The 21854-nt window shown below is 47.1% G+C and overlaps 1 protein-coding gene across 15 annotated transcripts in view; it reads left to right on the top strand.

Annotated features, from left to right (window-relative positions):
* Positions 1 to 21854, top strand: part of BLTP1 (bridge-like lipid transfer protein family member 1) — a 2102388-nt gene that overhangs the window by 384294 nt on the left and 1696240 nt on the right. For all 15 annotated transcript variants that reach the window (XM_078676841.1, XM_078676840.1, XM_078676839.1 and 12 more), the window contains one exon: positions 1682 to 1962. In XM_078676841.1, the coding sequence (XP_078532967.1) occupies positions 1682 to 1962 (281 nt within the window). The remainder of the gene's footprint in view (positions 1 to 1681; positions 1963 to 21854) is intronic.

The following is a 21854-nucleotide window of genomic DNA, read 5'->3' as shown; positions in this document are numbered from 1 at the left end:
CTATCTTTGTGTATTGCTTTGTATAAACATGTAGAATAATTATGTTGTTCAAAAATAAATAAAATAAATTTTTTGGGTACAACAACACTTGAAAACCAGAGTTTATCTAATGCATCTTTAATCAACATATACTTACTTCCTTTATATACCTTCCATGTACTTGGATCTATATATTTATTACTTTTCCCCTTAAAAGCATATTATATTCACTAGCCTATTTCTCATCCTATACCTCTATCAATATCTTTAATCCACATATACTTGCCTCCTTTATGCATCTATATACTTTCCATGTACTTATGAATCTATATATTTCTTCTAATTCAGCATATCCAATGCACTACCCTATTTCTCGCCCTATACCTCTCTCAATATATCTTCTACCCCAACTTTCTGACTTATCTCAAACTTCTCTCTATTATGCTCTCCAATGCACTACCCTATTTCTCACCCTATACCTCTATCAATATATCCTCTACATTCACGCTCTCTTTTATCCCAAACCCCATACCACTACTATGATCCCTAAAATATGCACTATACAAAACTTTTAAATAAATAAATAACCCTTTCTAGACTCTCCCTTATTCTATCCTTCCTTGCATCATCTGACACCTCTTTTACTAAACCGATTTCCCCAAAACAAGCCTTTCTAAACTCTTCCCTCTGCCCCTCCACATCCCTTTTTACTCATCCCAAGCCTCCTCCTACTGCTATGAGCTCCAAAACAAACAACAAAATCGAAATCCTTCACTCTTCTATCCCTCCACTATCCTTATCAACCAAAATAACTGACTAACATGTCCACTTCTCAAATGTCATATTTCACTTTATAATTCACCACTAATCCTATATGGGTTCCAGAGGAGTGTGCTACTTGCCGAAAAAGCATTTCAACACCTTATCAGGGGTAGCAAGCACTATATAAATGCAAACCTTTTTCCCTCCTCTATCCCTCCGCTACCCATCTCTATCCAAATAACAGAAAAACCTATCCACCACTCAAATTACTTTCATATTTCACTAAACTAATTCAACACTAATCCTTTACGTGTTCCAGAGTAGTGTGCTACTCGCCAAAAAAGCAATTCAACACCCCATCAGGGGTAGCAAGCGCTAAATAAATGCAAACCTCTTTCCCTCTTCTATCCTTCCGCTATCCTTCTGAATCTAAATACCTGACTAGCCTATCCACCACTCAAATTACTTTCATATTTCACTATATTAATTCAACACTAATCCTTTATGTGTTCCGGAGTAGCGTGCTGCTCGCTGAAAAGGCGCTTCAGCGCCTCTTCAGAGGTAGTAAGCGCTATATAAATGCAATACAAGTTGAGGACGAACCATTGAGTAGGGTGAGCTTTATTCCGTGTTCAGTCTGCCAGAAAGTTTTCAGCTGCAACAGCACCAGCGAGCTCCCTGCGTCCAAAAGCGGTCGGCCGCACACTGCCATCCTCCCCAATCTTAACTCTCCGACTTCTAACACCAGAATCTTATTGGTGAATTAAGCATTTTGTTCAAAAACTTTGAGTTGCTGATTCTTCCCGAAAGAGCGATTTGTGGTGTCAAGTAATCAGTTTCTTAATGATGTAGTCTATATTTCTGTGCATGATGGTCTCTGCATTGCCTCTGTAGCATGACTGTGATCTGTGACATTCGTCTCTTTTCCACTTTTCCCTAGATGGGTGTAATCCGAGTTGCAAACTGTAACCTTCACAATCAGGCAGTTGGCGAGGGGATCAGCTTAGCTATCCAAGATGTCCAGCTCAGGCAGTACATTGAGCAGCTGGATAGCTGCAAAGTAGGTCTCCAGCCTGCAGTGCTGCGGAGGGCTTACTGGCTAGAAGCGGGATCTATCAATCTGGGGCTCGTCACCACTGATGTGGCACTGGCTGCGGACCATCCTTCCAAACACGAGGCCCAGCGGAATTTCTTGGAAACACATGACTACAGGACAAGGAGGTTGGTGAATTTGACTGCGAGTGTTGTTTTGTAGCCATATTTATATGAAAGTTGTATATATCTCTCTCTCTCTCTCTCTCTCTCTCTCTCTCTCTCTCTCTCTCTCTCTCTCTCTCTCTCTCTCTCTCTCTCTCTCTCTCTCTCTCTCTCTCTCTCTCTCTCTCTCTCTCTCTCTCTATATATATATATATATATATATATATATATATATATATATATATATATATATATATATATATATATATATATATATATATATATATCTCGATATAGGATTGTTTTATATATCAAATAAATCTTATAGATTCTAGCTTTCTTCTCGTGAAGTGCCATGTCTATTTAGGAGTTCAAACGGGCTTGTTGCTATATATAATGTAGCGCAAACCTAGCTAGGGTGCAAAGGAACACTGTGCATATGTGCGGTGTTGGAATGGAATACAAGATCATTTACATTAAATACGTTATACACAAATACATTTCACGCATTTACGTTTCATATTTGTAGGTACAGAAAGTGCTAACTGTGTAAAAGTACCAATTTCCCCTACATCTCTGATCAAAGTAAAACTTATAAAAACTATTTGGAGCTTAACTTTAACAAAATTCCCATTCCGTTCCAATTTCCCTAATCTTATCAAGAGCAGTTAGAAAAATACAGGGACACAAAAGTGCAAAATGCATAAAGAGTAGAAGTGCATAAAGTGCAAAGTGCATTGCATATCAAGTGCATTACGCATAAAATGTGTTGCACATAGTCTCACTTAAGTTATATCCCCCCATTTATTCCAAACACACAAATGTATCTTAAAACTAGGATTTCTCCAATTTTTTTTCAAATGCAATTACTCCACTGCCCCACCCACCCTGCCCTGCCTGCAAACCCCATCCCCTGTACTGCCTCCCTCTCCCCCAATCCCCTTGAGAGGAGATGCTTCCCCCACCCAGGGGGTAAGGGGCACTGCCTCCAGCTACGGGTAGCATTGAACTGAATCCAGGCGTTCACCATGAAAGGGCAACCATTTAGCCCCATTCAGAACAAGCATTTGCAATGCAATAGGTCTCGCATTAGGAAAGTTTGAGCTATTGGTCTTGTAAATTACAATTTTTTTATTTATGTTTTGGTTTTGAAAATAGCTAAATTAGTAGCTTTGTCATTTACAATGCCAATAGTTTTAACTTTCGCAAATGTGACACCTATAGCATTTGTAATGCGATATGTGTTGCATTTACGTGACTTAGATGTATTGATATTACAAATAACAATGGCATTTAATTTTTTTAAATAATTAATACTTAAATAAAAGGTACTGTAATTTAGAGATAGATAGATAGAATGTGCTAGATAGATAGATAGATATAGTGAGGGTGATAGATAGAGTGAGGACGATAGATAGAGTGAGGGCGATAGATAGATAGAGTGTGGGCGATAGAGTGTGGGCGATAGAGTGTGGGCGATAGAGTGTGGGCGATAGAGTGTGGGCGATAGAGTGTGGGCGATAGAGTGTGGGCGATAGAGTGTGGGCGATAGAGTGTGGGCGATAGAGTGTGGGCGATAGAGTGTGGGCGATAGAGTGTGGGCGATAGATGGATAGAGCGAAGGCGATAGATGGATAGAGCGAAGGCGATAGATGGATAGAGCGAAGGCGATAGATGGATAGAGCGAAGGCGATAGATGGATAGAGTGAAGGCGATAGATGGATAGAAACACTACAGAAAACATAAGCTCTTGTGAATTAGAAGGCCAAGATTACTATGGGCAGTAAGAGATGCAGGGTGAGGCAGGGCTTTAAGTGGGAATAAGACAAAACTTTGGGCGGGGGTTCTTTTAAACGGGTGTGGCCCATGTAACTAATTGCATTTATATAGTGGTTACTACCCTTGATGAGGCGTCAAAGGGCTTTTTCGGCGAGTAGTTCACCATGCTGCAGTGTTTCTTTGACATATAAAAGTCATTTTTACCAAAACATGTAGGCACGCTTTAGGAGCAGAGAACCATTACACACAGATTTTTTCGAGGCTGGATTGAAAGAAGCTAGATGCAGTGACCTCCAATAGCGATCTGCAGTCTTGGGGGCTGTTTCCTCACAGTCGCTGGAAGAGGAGCATCCTGTTAGCCAGTACCAGGCTATTAATGAATGCGGACAATCGTGGTGAATATGTGAAGCATGAGATCTTCACAGCCCTGTTGTAACTTATCCAGATGCTTATGACGAACCAGAAAAAAACATAGAACAGTGATGACCGTCTTGGAACGGGACTGTCTTTTGGAAATAAGGTGCCCACTTAAATGGTGAAATACAAAAATTGCTGGGCCACACATTTAATGTGTGCACATACAAATATTGCGATGCTGTCCGGGCCTTTCTGCCTCAATATTCTGGAATGTAACTGTAGCATCAAAGAATGAGGGGGTTTACGTTATTAATGAGGGGGGTAATGCAGACACGTACCCGACCGGGACCAGTTAATGTAACCCCTGTTGCCTGTTGGCACGAAGCTTATTTTTCTTAGGTAATGCAGACATGCACCCAGCCGGGACCTGTCAATTTGATCCCTGTTGCCTGTTGGCGGCGAAGAATATTTTTTTCTATTTATACTCTTTTTAGAATGGTTGAAAGTGAGTGCTGAGAACTGCCATGACGGAAACGTTGATGGGGTGCTTGTCACAGAATGCTTTAGAAACACCGCTAATGCGAGAACACCGTCGCCCAATCGCCAACATCAGTGCCCAAAATGTTTCAAAAGCTTTGATAGCTGTGGCCACCAGTTACAGTACTGACAGAGTCAAAGAGGGCACGGCCAGGAGATAAGAGGCCTACATATTCACACCATTATCTGTGAACAACATAAGTTTGTGAACAATGTGCCACTAATTACATTGAGGCAGAGCCTCACATGTAAACAAATATAATTAACAAGCCTTGGAAGAAGATCTGAGACTTCCGCCCGTCTGACCTCAAGGGGTGATGAGAAAGGGCTGTGTACGGGGCTCGCCAGGCCTGAAGATAAAAGTCAGACTTCAATGAATAGTCAAGAAGAGCAGGAGAAGGAAGCCTTTCATGAGGACAAGAGAGCAAGAATTAATGAAGCCAAGGTGGCGGGAGAGGGGAGGTGGGGGATGGGGACAGGAGGCGGGGGGGGGGGGGTGCTGCTGAGGAGGCCCGAAGAGCCAGCTCACAGCTCAGAGAGGGAGAGTGGGTGGGGAGGGCGATACTGCCGAGGGACTTATGCTCAAAGGGGCAGATTACAATAGGTCCCCCCCCATACACACACACACACACACACACACACACACACACACACACACACTGGCCTCGGACAGAGAGAGGGGGGGCACAAGGGACAGGAGTGAGGACGGGACAAGGGACAGGAGTGAGGACAGGAAGGAGCACGGGGCTGGGGAAGTTCGGGGGCAGGGAGGGCCGGCGAAGAGCGAAAGAGGGAGCAGAGGAGATAGAGATAAACACGACAAGCAGAGGCAGTGAGGGGTAAATAAAATAAAGTGAGCGAGGGGAGAAAGACTTTACTGCAAAATGAGTGCTCGGGATTTCGCATCATGAATGAATTCCAAAAAAGCCTTTGTCTAACCCTGAAACCAGCTTTGCTGGCGGTTTCACCTACTTAATGTAAAGAACAATAAGGTCAGAAACCTAAAGTAGAACTAACTTTACCATGTGCAGTTTGGGGGATTAAAAGGTGAGCTTGTTTTATTTTTGACCAAACACCCTACACGTGTTCGCAAGTTACATTTTCCCTCGGTAGCTAGCAAGGTAACCATGGGCCCTTGTGCAAATAGAGAAAAGGCCCCCTTTACTGCTGTTGGTGTAGCAAAATAGAGCATTGTTAGGGTTACTAGGGCCCACCAGGGCTCTGGTCCCTGGTGCCACTGCACCTGCTGCACCGATGGGATCTACCCCCGCCCCTGCTTGCGTTTTTTATTAGCGCTGGCCCTTAACCGCCGGGTAGTGAAACCCAGACGGGTTTTCAAAGTGAGCGAAACTAGGACGAATTCTCCAGTTGAAGTTCACCATATAGTTACTTTTTTCCTCCAAGCATACTCAGTTCGGATAGTCCAAAAACCTGCAGAATATGACTTTTTTTGGTTTGATGAGACCATTCGTGGGTGTTTATTTAGTAAGTACTTCGGTTTCACTCTATCGCCAGGCAAAAAAAGTAATTAGAAATGAACATAATGCATCGCCGCTCTGTGCACATTTCGGTGCAAAACAAATCTGTTCGAAGGCAAATGCCCTGGTACTGGGGCAACCTTTATAACTTAACTATACCTCCTCCCTGATCACTCATTGTAAAAACAGCCAGATGCTCACAAGCTTGCAACAGGTCAAAGAGAAGCTGTGTCCTGGCGACAGAAGCAAAATAGAACCTGCGTCCCGCAGAGTCCTGCTTGCTATTAAATATTGCGGTCACAGATTCACAAATTGTAAAGCCATTTGTGATATATATCCCATTTTGGACAGAACAATATAAAATGGAAGACATTAAGACCAGTAATAAGAAGTAAGACACCTCTGGGCCCCGGTTTCACCTACTTTAATGTAAAGAACAATTGATATTTCGTCTCGGAAATTAGTCGTAATGTCTGTGTGAGGTTACCGCTGGGCCGTGAACTTGTTTGCGAAATGCAGATTAACGCTGCTTTTCTATGTTTTTTCGAGGGGGCGGGGCGTCTGCGAGACAAGTTCATGCTACTTTCAAAACGTCACCCTTGCCTTAAAGTGCTGGGAAGCCCGTGTGCTCTGCTGGGAGGCACTTTCGTTTTATGTTGAGAGAAGAGGAATGGTAAAGGAAAGGGGGAAGAGAAAAAAGTGGGAGTGGGTGAGAGAGCGAGACATAGGCATGCTGTGTAAGAGAGGGCGAGGGAGGGGATAGGGTGACCGAGAGAAGAGAACGGTGTGGGGTGGAGAGACAGAAAGAGGGCGGTTGGAAGATGTAGGGACGAGGAGGATGCAGGGGGAAGACAGCGAGAGGTAACGGTGAGGTGGGTAGCGTTGTTTACAAAGAGAGAAGCTGAGAAAATAGTGAAAAACAGGAGGGGCAGTTCGTGAGAGGGGAAAAAGGGGTGGGGTGAGAAACACAGAGATGGATGACAGAGACGGAGTGAAAGGTGGCGCGTCAGTGGAGAAAGAGAGAACAAGGATTTCTTCACTCTTCAATTCTGTTTGACATGTGTGCCCGCACTTCTACTTTAGCGTAATCGTTAATAATTATGGAAATGGTACAACTTTAATAAGCTCTTGGCATTGCTGTGTGGGGGAGGCGGGGCGGGAGCGCATTGCAAAACAAGCTCTTAGCATTGCTGTGGGGGGGCGGGAGCGCATTGCTTTGAAGGCTGATGGCGGGGGGCGGGGGAGCAGCTTGGGAGGCATTCCATTGAAGTCTGGTACGAGGCTGATGGGTTTGACATGCACGCACGTCTCATGAACTGCACGTAATCCGTGCTTGGTCAAGAGTTTGTTTTGCCTACTATATACTCGCTATTAATCCCTGCGGGATATAATAGCGAGACCTCAAAACCATACAAATATATATGAAAAGAGGGGGGCAGGGGAGTGTGACGAAAAAAGCCCTTGGCGGGTTACGATATTGCATTGCTGATTGTAATTCGTGTTGCTGTAGCGACATGTCACTCCTTGTGCCAATAAGGGCCTGTGTGATGTCTGAGCGAATCTTAGTGCTACAGCGTCATCAGACTGAATGTCACGTGGCCTTTGTGTTTGCTCAGCCTGAGGCAAACTTTCACTAACCATTCTAGCTATGTGGGCTTGTTTCCTGATGGCGCAGGTGTATCTGGGCACTCAGTGTAAAGTTTGCCTCTGAATGTTAGTTCATGTTCAGCTGCGGTTGAAATACATCCTCAGCTGCAGGCCGAGACTCGTGATTACCCGGGTCCTTGACATGGAGAGAGTGAGTCTGTGTGACTTGGGACGTGGCCAACATAGAAATGATGAGAGTTTACGTTGTTGTGAAGGTGTAATTCCACTGGGAAGTGGGAACAGTCCCTCCTGTGGCGGTGGTTGTCAGTGATGAGGCACACACTGAACCTGCTGAAGCAACGAAGACACTCGTCGTGGATGCTGTTGGTGCTGCAGTAGTGACACGAGCTTTATCTTCATGTGATCTGTTACTTCCTAGGAAGAGATTGAGGACTTGATGAAAGAACACCCAGAACACCCTCCTGCATGTGCAGTTTCCCGTTTAAATAAACAATTACGAAATACATGCAAATGTTTTCAAAAGTAAACGTTGTACTTCATCTTACAAGTGACTTTTTAAAAAATTATTTTTATTGGTAATACAACAAAGTATTCAGCAGCACATACACCGGATGGGCCAAGGGCACCAACAGGATGTACAGGTGCAAGTTTATAATTCCGTCGTACGGCCAGACACCCCCGTTCGGTCCCATTGTCGCGGGCATCAGAGACAACATATTCCAGACTTGCTGCAACTGAGACTTTTAAGTCATTAAAGACGCTTGCGTTATAGATATCTTTGGACTTGCAGGAAATGTGTTGTCTGTGGCTCAATAAAAACATGTAACGAATTGAAAAGGCCATATTTACACATGCGATAGCAGTGCTGTCTCTGTGTGATGTTCGAGCACATTTCCAACTTTTGCAATTTCTTATTCGGTTCCTTTTCGCATATGTCTTGCGTGAAAAGTCTTATAGAAAATATACTGGAGCTACATTGATGCTAATCTGAGTAACGTTGGTGTGCCACAAATGGTGCGTCCCATGCATTTTTGCATATGTACTCTCGTCAGAGGTAGAGTAAAATGAGCCTGTTACTTTGGACGGTGCACTCAGCAGTTCTAGCTGTTCCTATGCACTTCCACCCCACCTTCGATGCTGTCAGGGCCCATGCCACCATTGTGCACACATTTTCCTCCTGCGGCTCGAGTTTCAGTTCCTTGACGGGCCTCCCCAGCTGCAATATTTCCTCCAGGTCCTTGCTAAACAGATCAGGTACTATTGTTTTTAGATCATGACATCTTTTTTACAGCCTTCCACTGTACTTGGCTGAGTAGAAACAGCAATAACGTTCTGAGTACGGGTATAGACTTCTGGGGCATTTTTCGCCATTATATGGCCGAAAAGTCTAGCCTCTTCCTTTCCTTACTTTACCAAAACAGTAAGCTCCCTTTCGGAAAATGTGTGTTTTGTTTCTTCGGTCAGCAGCCATGCTAAAAGAAAATTGTAGGTTACCCTGTTGGAACTCTTTCCTTGCAAGGAAGGGTGCTGGATTGTAGTTGTGACGCAATCTGTTTTTTCAGAGCAACAAAATGGAGGCCAAGAGGAAATCACCGTGTTCGTTGGGAAGAGCTCCTCGTTCGTATTCCACCTCACTGTTCACAGATGGAGACGGGAAATGGTTAGAACCTACTATTTCCTGCCATGTGATGTCGGGGATGAAGAGTTAACTTATTTTTCTTATAGGAGAACTTGAAATGTTTGCGCATATGGAAATACTGCATGCAATATTTCCGCATCCACTTACGTGATAAATCTAATTATGCTGTAGTCTTAAAACTGTGTAATAATGTCTCACAGGCCCGGTGCTTAGACGCGGATTCGGAGTTACCAGGTACTTTACCACCCTCGACAACGCTGCATCCAGTGATCAAATTACTCTTAATCAGGGCCTAAGAGGGACATTGCACTGACCTGGGGGAAAGTCGGGGAGGTTCAGAGCCAATCGAGGCAGTCCAGGTCCTTACCCTCTCTGAGTTGGAAAGGTCTGCTTAAAGAGGGATTCCCCGTTCCAAGACCATGATCCTGCCTCCTGAAGCCACTGCTCCACTCCTGGGAAGCAGCTTCTTGGCTTAGGTCCAGGACAGAGTAATAGGATTGTATAGATCCCACGTGAGGCGGACCACGGAGGTGTCTGACTATGCACCTTTCATGAACCATTTTCCTTCGAGAAAAGACTTTGCGATGGCGCCCGGTTTTCTTGTCCGCGTGCACCCTCCCGTTCCTTTCACCAAAGGGGACCTCACACAATTATTAAAGTAGTGTTTTGCGACCCCTTACGGGGGCCAACTCTACATCTTGCCCACCTAAGCCACCCCCTCTTATCACAGGAGCTAGCATTCCCAAGAGGGGTTGAATATGAATAGCAATATAAAGGCACTTATATAGCGCGCAGCGACTCACAAAGAGTGTCCCGGCCACAGATTGACCCTGTCAGTGTTGCCATGACATTACCAACCCAGCTACAAACCATCACACTCTTATAAGTGTGACAATTCTGACTATTCCAGCACCCTCAAAGCTATAAGAATGACTTGGGAAGGAGGTATTAACCATTTTTACTGTATATTTAATTAATGGACAACTGTTGTTGTGCTCATCTTCAAATGAGCTAAACCGCGCAGTCATGTGGCAGACGATAATAAGTGCCGGTGTTGACAATTAAGTGCCGAGCACCGGAAGCCTCCGTCTCAAATTCTACTCTAGTGGAGTCCCTCTCAGCAGTGGCAAGTAAATCGGACCGTCTTTATTTCTCCAAGCACCATGTGTCTAACCTTTCGGCTATCATGGGATCCTGTTGCCCCCAGGATTGACCATCTCCATTGAATCCCTGATGGACGCGGGCAGTTGAAGGTTTGGGAAACATGATGCATGATGGTACATGTAAAATAAGTGTGTAAGGCACCACAGAGCACCTCTATCTGGTGGAATGCGAGGTCGTGGTTTTAGCGTTGAGGGCTTTTCTTAGGCGATGAGATCGCAATATGTTCTCCACAACTATCACAGGAAACCGTTTATATTTTATTGGAACCCATCAGAGGACCGCTAGTCTGTCTCTTTCTCAAGTCTAGTGTGCATCTCAGATCTCATGTTTTTTACATACTGACATTTCAAACTCTCCATGCGATACACGAGTGCAGACTCTCTAGCACATTGTGTGTTTACCTTCAGTACATTACATCGTCCCAGGCACAATGCGCGCTGCTGGCTTGATTCAGTCCCCGACCCCACCCCTCCATTTCCTCCACTGAATCTGGAAAGCGGCGCTTACTTTCTTGCTCTTTTTTGCCGTTTTAATATTTTGATTTTCAGGCGATTGGTGGTCCATGTTCTAGATGAGCACAGCGGAAGGAATTTTGATTGTTTATGTCACTGTCACTGACCTTTTGAGGCTGACATTTACGCACCAGTACTATCCCGATGCCTCTTTTTATCTACTGGAAAATATCGCAAAATACCGACCTTTGTTATTATGCTAATACCTGTGCCATTGTATACTTATCAATAAACACCGGGCACCTATAAGGTTTAATTGCCTGCTGATAAGCAATTATGTGTACCCATGAATAGCGCTGAATATTGACGTCACCTTTCGTCCTCTTTAACTTAATAAGGAATACTTCTAATCTCCGTGTTTGACCTTCTAAATCAGATACGTCAAGATAGGATATGTTTTATTTTTGTGGCGTTGTCCTAGTTCTGTTTATGGACTCAGCTGCGCTGTCCGGTTTTTGACGAATTTCCATTTTACTTGAAGGTTTGCTTGTTGCAAATGTAGTAGGGCTGTTTTTATCAGAAATATGTTTTGATTTGGCAAGTGCATAACATCGAGTAGATTGATTTTTCACCAATATAAGTGTAAATGCGAAGTCCATACGTAGAAAGGAACAGAAACTTGAAATGGCGAGACCGACTCAGTCCTATAATTTCTAATATGTTCTACCCAAAATGGACGTGACTACACGGAGTACATAAATACACTACTCCGTTCAAACACTTAAAAAAATAATATATCATTGTGTGTGTGGGTGTGTGTGTCTGTGTGTGTGTGTGTATATATATATATATATATATATATATATATATATATATATATATATATATATACATATATATATATATATATATATATATATATATATAAATATAAATACATATATACAAACCCTTTTCTGATGGATACTTATGTCTGCAGATTATTTACCTGTAAATTAATGCTAGGGAACAGACTGGATCCGGAAACTTCCAAGCTCTATAAGTGATGCCAGATAATCTCGCCAAAGCCCTATAGCGACCACCTGCCTGCGTCAAAGGTTGTTCCCTTTTTTCCAAGTCTTTGTCTTGATTCTGGAGCTCTCTGTCTCCTGAGAGTTGTGAGTTTTCCTCATCGAAAATCCTTTCAGGGCAGAAGGAATGACTGGTCCGAAGCGCTTGCGGTTGAAGTGCTGTAAGGCTTGTGAGAGACAGTGTCCGTTGCTGATCCCCATTTCACCTGCCTCTGGTGCCCAGGCTAGGACCATGACTCCAGTTGCTGCGAATCCTGCCACAGTATGTACCCGAAGGCTTTCCAGGAGCGGGATGCCAAGTATTCGTAGCCCGGACTCCATGTGACCGGCGCAGATGTCATTGGCTGCGGACAGGCTCCAGTTCACCATCCTCACATTGTTCAGGCAAATGAAGGAAACACAAGAACCTCGGCAAAGGTAAGTCTTCCGGGTGCCATCCGCCTTCCGCAGGATCTTCATCATCTGAACCTGAGTTGGTCATGCATTCCGGAGCTGGCAGATCCTCCTCCACGTGGCCCGGCAACTGTGATTTTACAGATCCCAGAACTGGCTTGATCTTCGCCTGCACTGCCCCTGGTGCTAACAGCACTGGCTCCAGCGTTCTCAGTGTTTCTGGGGCCGCTGGCTTCCTACTTAGTTATAGAAGCCAGGTTCATGCCCTGCGGGGTCCCTCAAGGTTGTGTATAACATGTCCGTGAGAGCCACAGCACCATCCAGTGCACCCTTGGGGCCCTACCTATGTTCAGGCTTGTGACTTCGACACAGGCACCATTTGGCTCCACTCCTTTTGTACTGGTGCCGACTTCTCCATCTTTTTCACCCGCACTCCGTTACCAGTCACCGCAGCCTTCCACGTCGTGGCCAACCCCACCACAGAAGCCACCTCCTCTGGCAGCAGGCAAGGATTAATCAGTTCTGCTAACTTCCCCCACCTTTAATCGCAATGGAACCCCAGAACAGGTTTGGAAGACTGGCCCAGAGACATTTGGAGGAGGAAGAATATGGGCAGAGGATCCATCGCCTTTTTCCATCAGATTCTGAACCTTTGAATCTTTATGCCTATGGTGATGATGGGGGATTGGCAGCCTGTCATTGGCTAATGGATGGGACACCTCCCCTTAGATGGAGATGGAATTTCCAACAGGACCTCTCATTCCAGAACTGATATCCTTCCACTCAGTGGTCCAAAAAGCTGCAAAGGTACTGGAGCTGCAGCTAATAACTGCAGACGTTAAGATGAATGCCCTCACAGAAGTACGCCTGTTGGTTGTATTCCTGTCAGAACCCCTATTGCGCTTCAGCGTGGTCTTGCTAGACCCAGTGATGTCAACCAGGGTGAGGCCTCCCTCAGCACCGGTGGTTAACAGGCTGGTGAAAAGGCGCAACTGCTCAGCATCAAGAGATCCTCTCTTCTTATCTGCACACCAGGATGCACACTTGGCTTCAAACTTCTGGCTTCTCGGATGTGCGGGCCAACTTGAAGGGTTTCCCCGTCAACAGAGTACGGCAACTTGGGAATAAGGTTGAGCCTGCCTTAGAACGCTTCAAAGCGTACAAGGCCACAGCCCAATCCTTAGGTCTTCAACAACCACAGCCTACCAAGGACTGGCGCCGATTTAGACGCTTTCGAGGATTCTCAAGTGGATTTTACTCTTCAAGTCCTCTCAGCCCCAGACCGTGTAGCCCAAACTCTGCTAGTCAAGCACTATAGGCAAAGAGCAAGAGGTAAGGGCCGTGAACCTTTCCATCAAGCCTCGTTGCTTTCTCCCCTGCAGCACCGGAAAGCAGGTCTAGTTTTCTTTTCTAAACACACTTGAAGCCTGTCGGTGGCTGGGGGTCCTCCTTCCTACTGGCTTCAGACCAGTGGTTCCATCGGATCTTAGAAAGGGGGTATACAATAACCTTTCTTCAGGCTACACCCTTTCTCCCCCTTGCCATCCTCTCTTTTGCCAGACCATCTCTCCATCTTGCAGCAAGAAGTGGCAGGATTTCTTTTGAAGTGAGCTGTGAAGGTAGTGCCAAAGCAGAAAATGCAACAAGGCTGTTAATCCTGTTATTTCCTTTTCCTCAAGAAGGACGGTGGTCTACATTTGATCCTAGACCCTCATGGACTTGAAAGTCTTCCTCAGAAAGGTGAAGTTCAAGATATTGACCCTAGCTCAGTAGTTGTTGGCGTTGGAAGTTCGGGACTAGATGGTGTCATTCGACCTGCAAGATGCATGTTTCTGCATTCCAGTTCTGCTGTCCCATTGGCAGTACTTGCGTATTATGGTAGGTTCTACTCATTACTAGTTTGAGCTACTCCCCTGAGGTTTGACATCAGCACCTTGAGGCTTCACCAAGGTGACAGCAGTGGTAGCAGCCCATCTTACGTCGGGAGTCCCAATCTTCACATTCCTGGATGTTTCGCTGATCAATGCTGGTTCACTTAAGGTGGTGGTGCTTCACCTACAGTTGACAGCCATGTTACGTTCAACCAGAACTTTTCGATCAAGAAGCCCAAATCTCACTTGGAACCTTCCCAAAACCTCCAGTTCCTAGGATCATTTTTGGACACTACCCTTATCTGTGCCTTCACCCTCCTCAGAGAATTGTCCTTATCCAGGAATAGTCACATCTTTTCCTGAGGATGTGTGAGTTCCAGTATTGAAGGCCTTATGCTGGTTAGGTCTGCTGGTTTCCTGCATTCTCCTGGTCACACATTCATAGTGGCATATGAGGGTTCTGTATTGGTGCCTTTGCAGACAGTAGTTCCAGCACAGGGGATACCTGTTAGTTTTCATTGTAATCTCCTGAAAGCACTGTAGAGGATGTGGTTTAGTGGGGAATGAAACAAACCTGCACTGTCAGAGGGCCTTCAGTAGCCTTCCAAACAAGGACTGTACCCAGTGGTAGGGAGCTCATCTGGCGAACTTTGGTGTCCAGAGAAGCAGCTGCTTCACATCAACCTTCTACAACAGCAGGTGATTCGAGGAATGGCGCTCACGGTCTTCATCCCTTCCATACAAGGTTGGTCAATCCAGATCTTGACAGACAATATGACCACGATGGTCCAACAGGGTCTCTGAATTTCAAAGTTGCTAGCCTGAGCCGGCGATAACTTGCAATCACAAGTTGTGAATCCTGCCTGAGATAGTCCAGGACCTCTTTACCCGGTGGAGCACTCCTCAAGTGGACTTGATTGTTTTAGCAGAAAATGTTAATTACCAGCAGTTCTGTGCCCTCCAGTATCTGTTGGGAGGAGCCTTTGTGGTGAGTTTCAAGTTGAGGTGGTACTTTCTGCTCTACAACACATTTCCTCCAATACCCTTGATTCCTCAACTTTTAAGGAAGATTCACCAAGACTAGGTCAAAGTCATTCTAATTGCCCCGTGTTGGCTAAAGTGGAAGGGTATTCAAACCTTCAGTGCTGGCATTCACAGCGGACCTTTTATCCCAGTCGAGGGGGAATGGTGCTGCACCGTAGTCCCTGAGGCCTGTGCCTTCATACCTAGAGATTGACCAGGGCTGTTTGAGCTTTTTTCATTTGCCACTGGAGGTGGTCGATGTAATCCTATCCACCTTCCGGAGATCACTCATGGAGAAGGAACAGCTTGGTTTCATGGTGTGAAGATAACAGCATAGACACCCTTCAGGCTCGCTTGCTGCTAATCCTACAGTTCACACACTCTCCTGCCGAGTGGGGGTGTGCAGTTGGCACTGTATTTGGCTGCATAGTTGTCGTTCCTCTGTCTCCCAGACCAGCTTTCCTTGTTCAAATTCCCTAGAGTGATGTGTTTTCTTAAGAAGTTGATGAATTTGTATCTACCAACTCCATTGGTGCGCCCCAGTGGGACGTTAATCTTGTTTTGATATTTTTGATGGAGTCTCCATTGGAGCTCCTGCACACTTGGCAGTTGTGGATGTTATCCTTCAAGATGGTGTTTTTGGTGGCAATCACCTAGTGAGACAGGTCAGTGAATTACAAACCTTGAGTTCCTATCCACCATTGACCTAATGTTTACCTGACTAATTGGCTTTGTGAACAAGGGCGGCTTTCCTTCCCAAAGTGATTATTTCCTTTCATTTACTCAAGTCCATCACCCTACTGGCCTCCTATCTTCCATCTTACCCCACAAAGGAGGAGCAGCAGCTTCATGGTTTATATTCTTTGCAGGTGGTCAACTTCTACCTAGACCGTAGTAAGGATATACAAAATCCAGCTGTTCGTTGGGTACTGCATCTCCAAGAAAGGCTAAGCAGTTTTGAAGCAGACACTGCCCAGATGGATCATTTCCTGCTAAGCTTTAGTCAATAAACAACCCACTGAAGGGATCAGGGCTCATTCCACTCTCGACCAGTCTTCTACCTCTGACCTTCCCAGAGGTGAGCCTATGCAGAGGTGTGCAAGGTGGCGCCAAAGTGCATAGAGATGGCCATTTGATTGGTTCTGTAGGACTTCCTCATCTAACCATCCATCAACCTTCCTTCTAGGAAGGGTACTGCTTTTGAATTTATTCTACAGGTGAGGAATATGTAGATAGAAGTGTCCATCAGAAGAAAGGTTTACTTACCTGCGGTAATGATCTTACTGGTAGATATTCTCCTTGCAGATTCCTCACCATTTGTGCTCACCTCCACATTTGATGGATGTTTTATATGACAAGTTAATAAGGTCCATATTCAAAGTTAGTAGTGCACTACTTAACATTTATTCCAGTCCTTCTTGTTTTGAAGGCTAGAAAACAATGAAACTGACATTGCTGTACCGATGTGGTCACTGTAAGTCTTCGGCAATATGCGTAATGTGTGCATCGGGGCTGGCGGATGAGGAGCCCTCCTCATGCGACACGGCTGAAAGTGGTGGGTTGGATGCGCCTGCTGGGTCTGGGTCTGACGGAGAGCAGGGGCGCGGACCCCAGTGAGATTCTCCGCCTGTATCAGCGTCATGCCTGGCTCCTTCTCACTGTGTTATTATTATGTTCTTTTGTATCCCTTCCCCATGAGTCCGTTCCCTTACTGATGCCGCCTGTAGTCCTAAGTGCCGCTAATGAGGTCGTCGATCTGCCTAAATACACTGAATGGATGCCAGTTGTGTGTTATTGTTTACGATGTATAAACTGGAAAAATAAAGTAAAAAAATAAAAAAGTCTTCTGCAATGTGATTTGATGTCACTTCCAGCATAGATCTGGGGTCCCTACCGGCGACTTGAGAGCATTGAAGTTTCCAAATTCAGTCTGGGATTTTTCTAGAGGTGAGGAATTTGTAGGTAGACACAGTATCCAGCAGAAAGATCATTGCCAGAGGTAAGTAACTTTTTCGTCTGCAACATGGTTTCTGATGGATACATCTGCCTGTGAATTCCTCACCCTATGAATATCCCCTGCGCCAGCATTCCGCTGAAACTTTTTTCCTAGCTCTGCATGCCGACGAGGACGTCACAATGCCAAGGCTCCGCTTGCGACTCTGCACGACGTCACTGGAGCCATAAGAGAGCCTCGCCGGCGTAATGACGTCTTTTCCCTTTTTTCCGCGCCGTCGACGTGTAACGGTTTTCTGACTCTCTCCATATTGTTGAGATACTTTGTAGTGAGTGAGATTCTTCTTCAAACTGTTGCTTTTAGGATGTTGTCTTCAAGGAAGTCTGGATTCAAGCCGTGCAGAGTGTGGGGGGGGTCACATGTCCATCACTGACCCCCAGGAAGACTGTTTATGGTGTTTGTTGTCTGAACACGACATGGAGGATTGGTCCAGCTGCAGTAAGATGAATCCTAAGGCTCTTAAGGAATGGGAAGCAAAGCTCTTTATGGCTAAGGCGAAGAAGGAAGGAAGAGGTTAAAAAAAGGGCTAAGTCGAAGTCGAGGAAACATAAAAGGAAGAGAAGACCTGTATCTCGGTGCCGCTCGTCGAAGGCTAAGGCTGCGAGGTCGCCTTCACCTGCCCTTCGACGTTGTCAAAAAGAACTGGTCTCCTTCTCCTTCTCCTCGAGTGACTCCTGAGAGATCTTCTTTGTCTAAAGGCACTCCGGCGCCGAGGGGTTCACCGTATTCGGAAGAGTTACAGTTCCAGATTGTTTCGACTCCTGCTCCTCCTGTGCACGAGGTCGATCCTTTGGCTCTGGTGGATCCAGCTGTTCCGGTTCTGGGGGTTCCTCATTTGGATTCTGGGTCGAATCCATTTCCACAATTTCCAACTCCAGGATCAGATCCTACCCATTTTTTTTAATGCTATGTATGGAGCTTTTGCTAAGGCAGCCTTCCCCTCCGGAGCACCTTCAGGTCCAGTGGGTCCGCTGGCTTTCAACTTGGGTGTGCCACAGCACTATGCCCAGGCACCCTTTGTGCCGTTCATGCCGACAACGCCGTCATGGAGTCCGCAGCGCCATCTGGTGGACCTTTCTCTCAGCCTCATGCGGCGCCGATTCCGCCTTTGAAACCTCCTTCGACGCCGGCTCCAGAGATGTCGGCACCACGTGTAGCGCTGCCGATTCCTAGAATTCGATCGAGGAGAGAGGCGCAGAGACTGCTTGAGGAAGACCAGTATCGAAGGCAGGAGGTTGAAGAAGGTGAAATAGAGGAATCAGGGGATTATTTTGAAGGCATAAAGGACGCAAGTGGGCTGGACACTTCTCCTGAGTGGGAGCTTTCATCCACAAGGGCTTCTCCGCCTCAAGAGGTAGCTCCGTACCATACTGTAATAAGAAAGGCGGCGGAGCTTTTGGACTTAGTTACCAACTGCTTAGTATAGGCCAAATTTGCTCACTGAGGTTCTACATTCACCTTCATCAATAGTTGAACCTTTGTTACCTTTTAATGAAGCCTTGACTGAGCCTATTCTAGAGGTATGGCGGAAACCACTCTCTTCTCCTGCTGTGTCTTAAGTCGGTGGCAAGAAGGTATAGAACTGCTCCAGGGGATCCTCTCTTTCTGTCATCTCATCCTTCTCCAGAAAGTTTGGTTGTGCGGGCATCCTGCTCTAAACAGTCTTCAGGTGCTTTTCCCCAGGCTTCTGCTGACAGGGACTCTAAAAAGCTAGAGCAGTCAGCTAAGAAAGTCTTTTCATCTTCAAGCATGGCTCTTAACTCTACAAATGTTACCTGTTTGTTGGGCCGTTATATTTATGCCTTGATGGACTCAGCAAAGCAATTGGCACCCAAGTTGCCTGATGAAGAGAGGGGACATTTTATGGAGATTCTTAGAGATGCTCAGGCTGCTGCTAGACAGGTTATTCAATCTGGCCTGAATACGGCAGATTCAGTGGTCAGAGTTATGGGTTCTTCCATTGCTACCAGAAGGCAAGCCTGGCTTAAATCCTCTGGTTTCCCTGGATGTTCAAGCTACTCTGGTTGATATGCCTTTTGATAGGTCGAAGCTTTTCGGGGAGAAGGCGGATTCTCCCTTAAAGACAGCAGAGCTACGGCAAAGTCTTTGGGACTGCAAACCCAGTCAAAAGGGTTTGGATATAGAAAATATTGCGGGTTTGGAAGGGCTTCCTTTCGTGGCTTGCGACAACCTCCGCAACAGCAGCAACAAAATCTGCTCTATAATTCCTTTAGAGGAAGAGCCAATGGTCACCAACGTGGGTCTACCCGCAATCTCTCTTCCTCCTCTTCTACCTCCCCTTCTTCCCCTGGTAATGCAGGAAAGCAGCCCTAGATCCTCCCATCCTGGATCATGTAGGCCCTGTAGGGGGTCAGTTGTCTCATTTTCTGCAGGGTTGAAAATCAGTCAAGTCAGACCTTTGGGTTGGGGCGCTAGGTGGCGCCAAACCAAGATGGCCGCACTAGTGTGAGGCTCCAGCCCGGCCGGGTGCAAACACAAGATCCTGCATGATCCTCCATCGTGAATAAGGCCTCAATTTCATCTCCTCTTGTGCCAGACGCCGAGACGAATCCAACGGTGCCTGGTTTTTAAACAACGGACGCCGGGAACTGGTGCCCCGGAGCTGTATTCCCTTTGCCGGCCGAGGTCGCTGGAGCGGGAGCTCGCTGAAGGCAGACCAGACGAGCAGGAAAGTCTGGGGATATCGGGCCTACTCACTGCGGCCGGAAGATTTATCCGGCCCTGCGACTCCCAGCGCGCCCTGACGCTTGTGTGCCACCTGCATTGTGGAGACCCGGCCGGCGGGAGAGGTACGTGTGACCCGGCTGTCCCCACCCGCCAGAGACCCTGAACGAGTGCTGAGCCCGCCAAGCGCTGCGTCCTTGGAGCCTCCGCGGCAGACCTGTTTCCTGTGAGCGGCGGGGCTTGGAAGGGGCCTGCACAGCGCCGGCTGCAGCTCGCCGAGCCGCCCCCTCCCCTTCAAGTCTCTTGAGGCGACATCGAGCCCCCCTTCCCGGGCCACCTGAACAGCCAGCACTTCGGGCCGCGACCGGCGGCCTATTACTCCTAGACCAGGTGGGCCCACCTGCGCACTGAGACCTCCACGAGGCCAAACTCAACACGGCCTTTATCACCTGAACGCGACAGGGCTGACACCCTGCGGACCTGCTCCCTCTAGCCCATCTAGCCTAGTGATTTTCAACTGGGGCATCCACGTCAGACAACTGCGATCACTGCCATACAGCCCCGCACTCCCGGGCCCACTTCGGTCCATACCGCGTGGCACCTGAGCCGGGTGCGGGCACGAGAGCGCTGTCGTCCATCTCGCGCTTGATCTGGGCCCCGTGGACAACTGGGAGTACGGGACACCAGCCGGCTTGGCTCTCCCGGAGGCTGAGGTGCGCCCAGGTTAAGGGCCACGCCGCGCCAGCCACCCCCCCGGCTCCAGCCTGCCCTACTGCTGTCCTCGTCCCGCGCCCTGGCTTCCTCCTCCGCCGCGACAACGCGGACTCCTCGGCGCGAAATGGGTCGCAATGACGCTAGACAGTCCAAAATCCCCTTTGAATCCAAGAAAGCGACCAAACCACCATCGGAGAGGGAAGGTAGCCCTACTGCCTCGACCCCCCAGGAAGAGGACTGGAAATCACTCCTATTAGGCATGAGACAGAGCCTCTCCACAATTGATGCCAAGATAGACACCATCAATTCACGCATGGATAGCGTCGTGGCGAAACTTGAACTCCATGACACGCGTCTCACAGAAGCAGAAGACAGGATCTCCGGGTTGGAGGATGGCGCAACGACCTCTGGCAGACAAGTCACCCGGATGGACAGGCTACTGAAAATAATTGCGGACAAGAACGAAGATTTAGAGGCAAGGTCCAGGCGCAACAACGTCCGCGTCCTTTGCCTTGCAGAATCCACCAACACCGGAAAGATGGAGATCTTTATTGAAAACCTGCTGGTGGAACTATTTGATAAGGAATCCTTCTCCCCGCACCTTATAGTGGAAAGAGCCCACAGATCTCTCGCAGCCAGACCCCCCCCTGGAGCCCAACCGCGGCCCATCATCGCCCGCTTCCTCAACTACAGAGACAGAGACGCGGTGCTGCGCCGGGCGAGGGAGGTCGGCACAGTTACTTACGGCAACACAACGCTCTCCTTTTTCCCGGACTTCACCCCTTCAGTCCAAGAGGCCAGACGCAAATTCGCCGGGGTGAAAAAGAAACTCCAATCACAGGAAATTCCATATGCCATGCTGTATCCAGCCAAATTGAAGATAACACACCGGGGCACACAGCATTTTTTTCAAAACCCGCAACAGGTGGAGAACTTCTTGAAACTCCACAAAAAAGACCGCGTCCGGGAGGAGGCAGAGGCGCGACACTCTAGGTCGCCATCCCCGATGTCTCAACAGGAGTGACGAACTGGGCTAACGTCCGGACCACGCTGATACAGAACTCTGCACATGGACAGACCGATCCCTGCATTCCATGGTGAGGTACATGTACTGCATTAAGCCTAAGAGGCC

Source organism: Lissotriton helveticus, chromosome 2_1 (assembly GCF_964261635.1).
Source record: "Lissotriton helveticus chromosome 2_1, aLisHel1.1, whole genome shotgun sequence".
Lineage (NCBI taxonomy): Eukaryota > Metazoa > Chordata > Amphibia > Caudata > Salamandridae > Lissotriton > Lissotriton helveticus.
The sequence above is the reverse complement of the archived record's forward strand: the minus strand, read 5'-3'. Positions and strand labels throughout refer to the sequence as shown.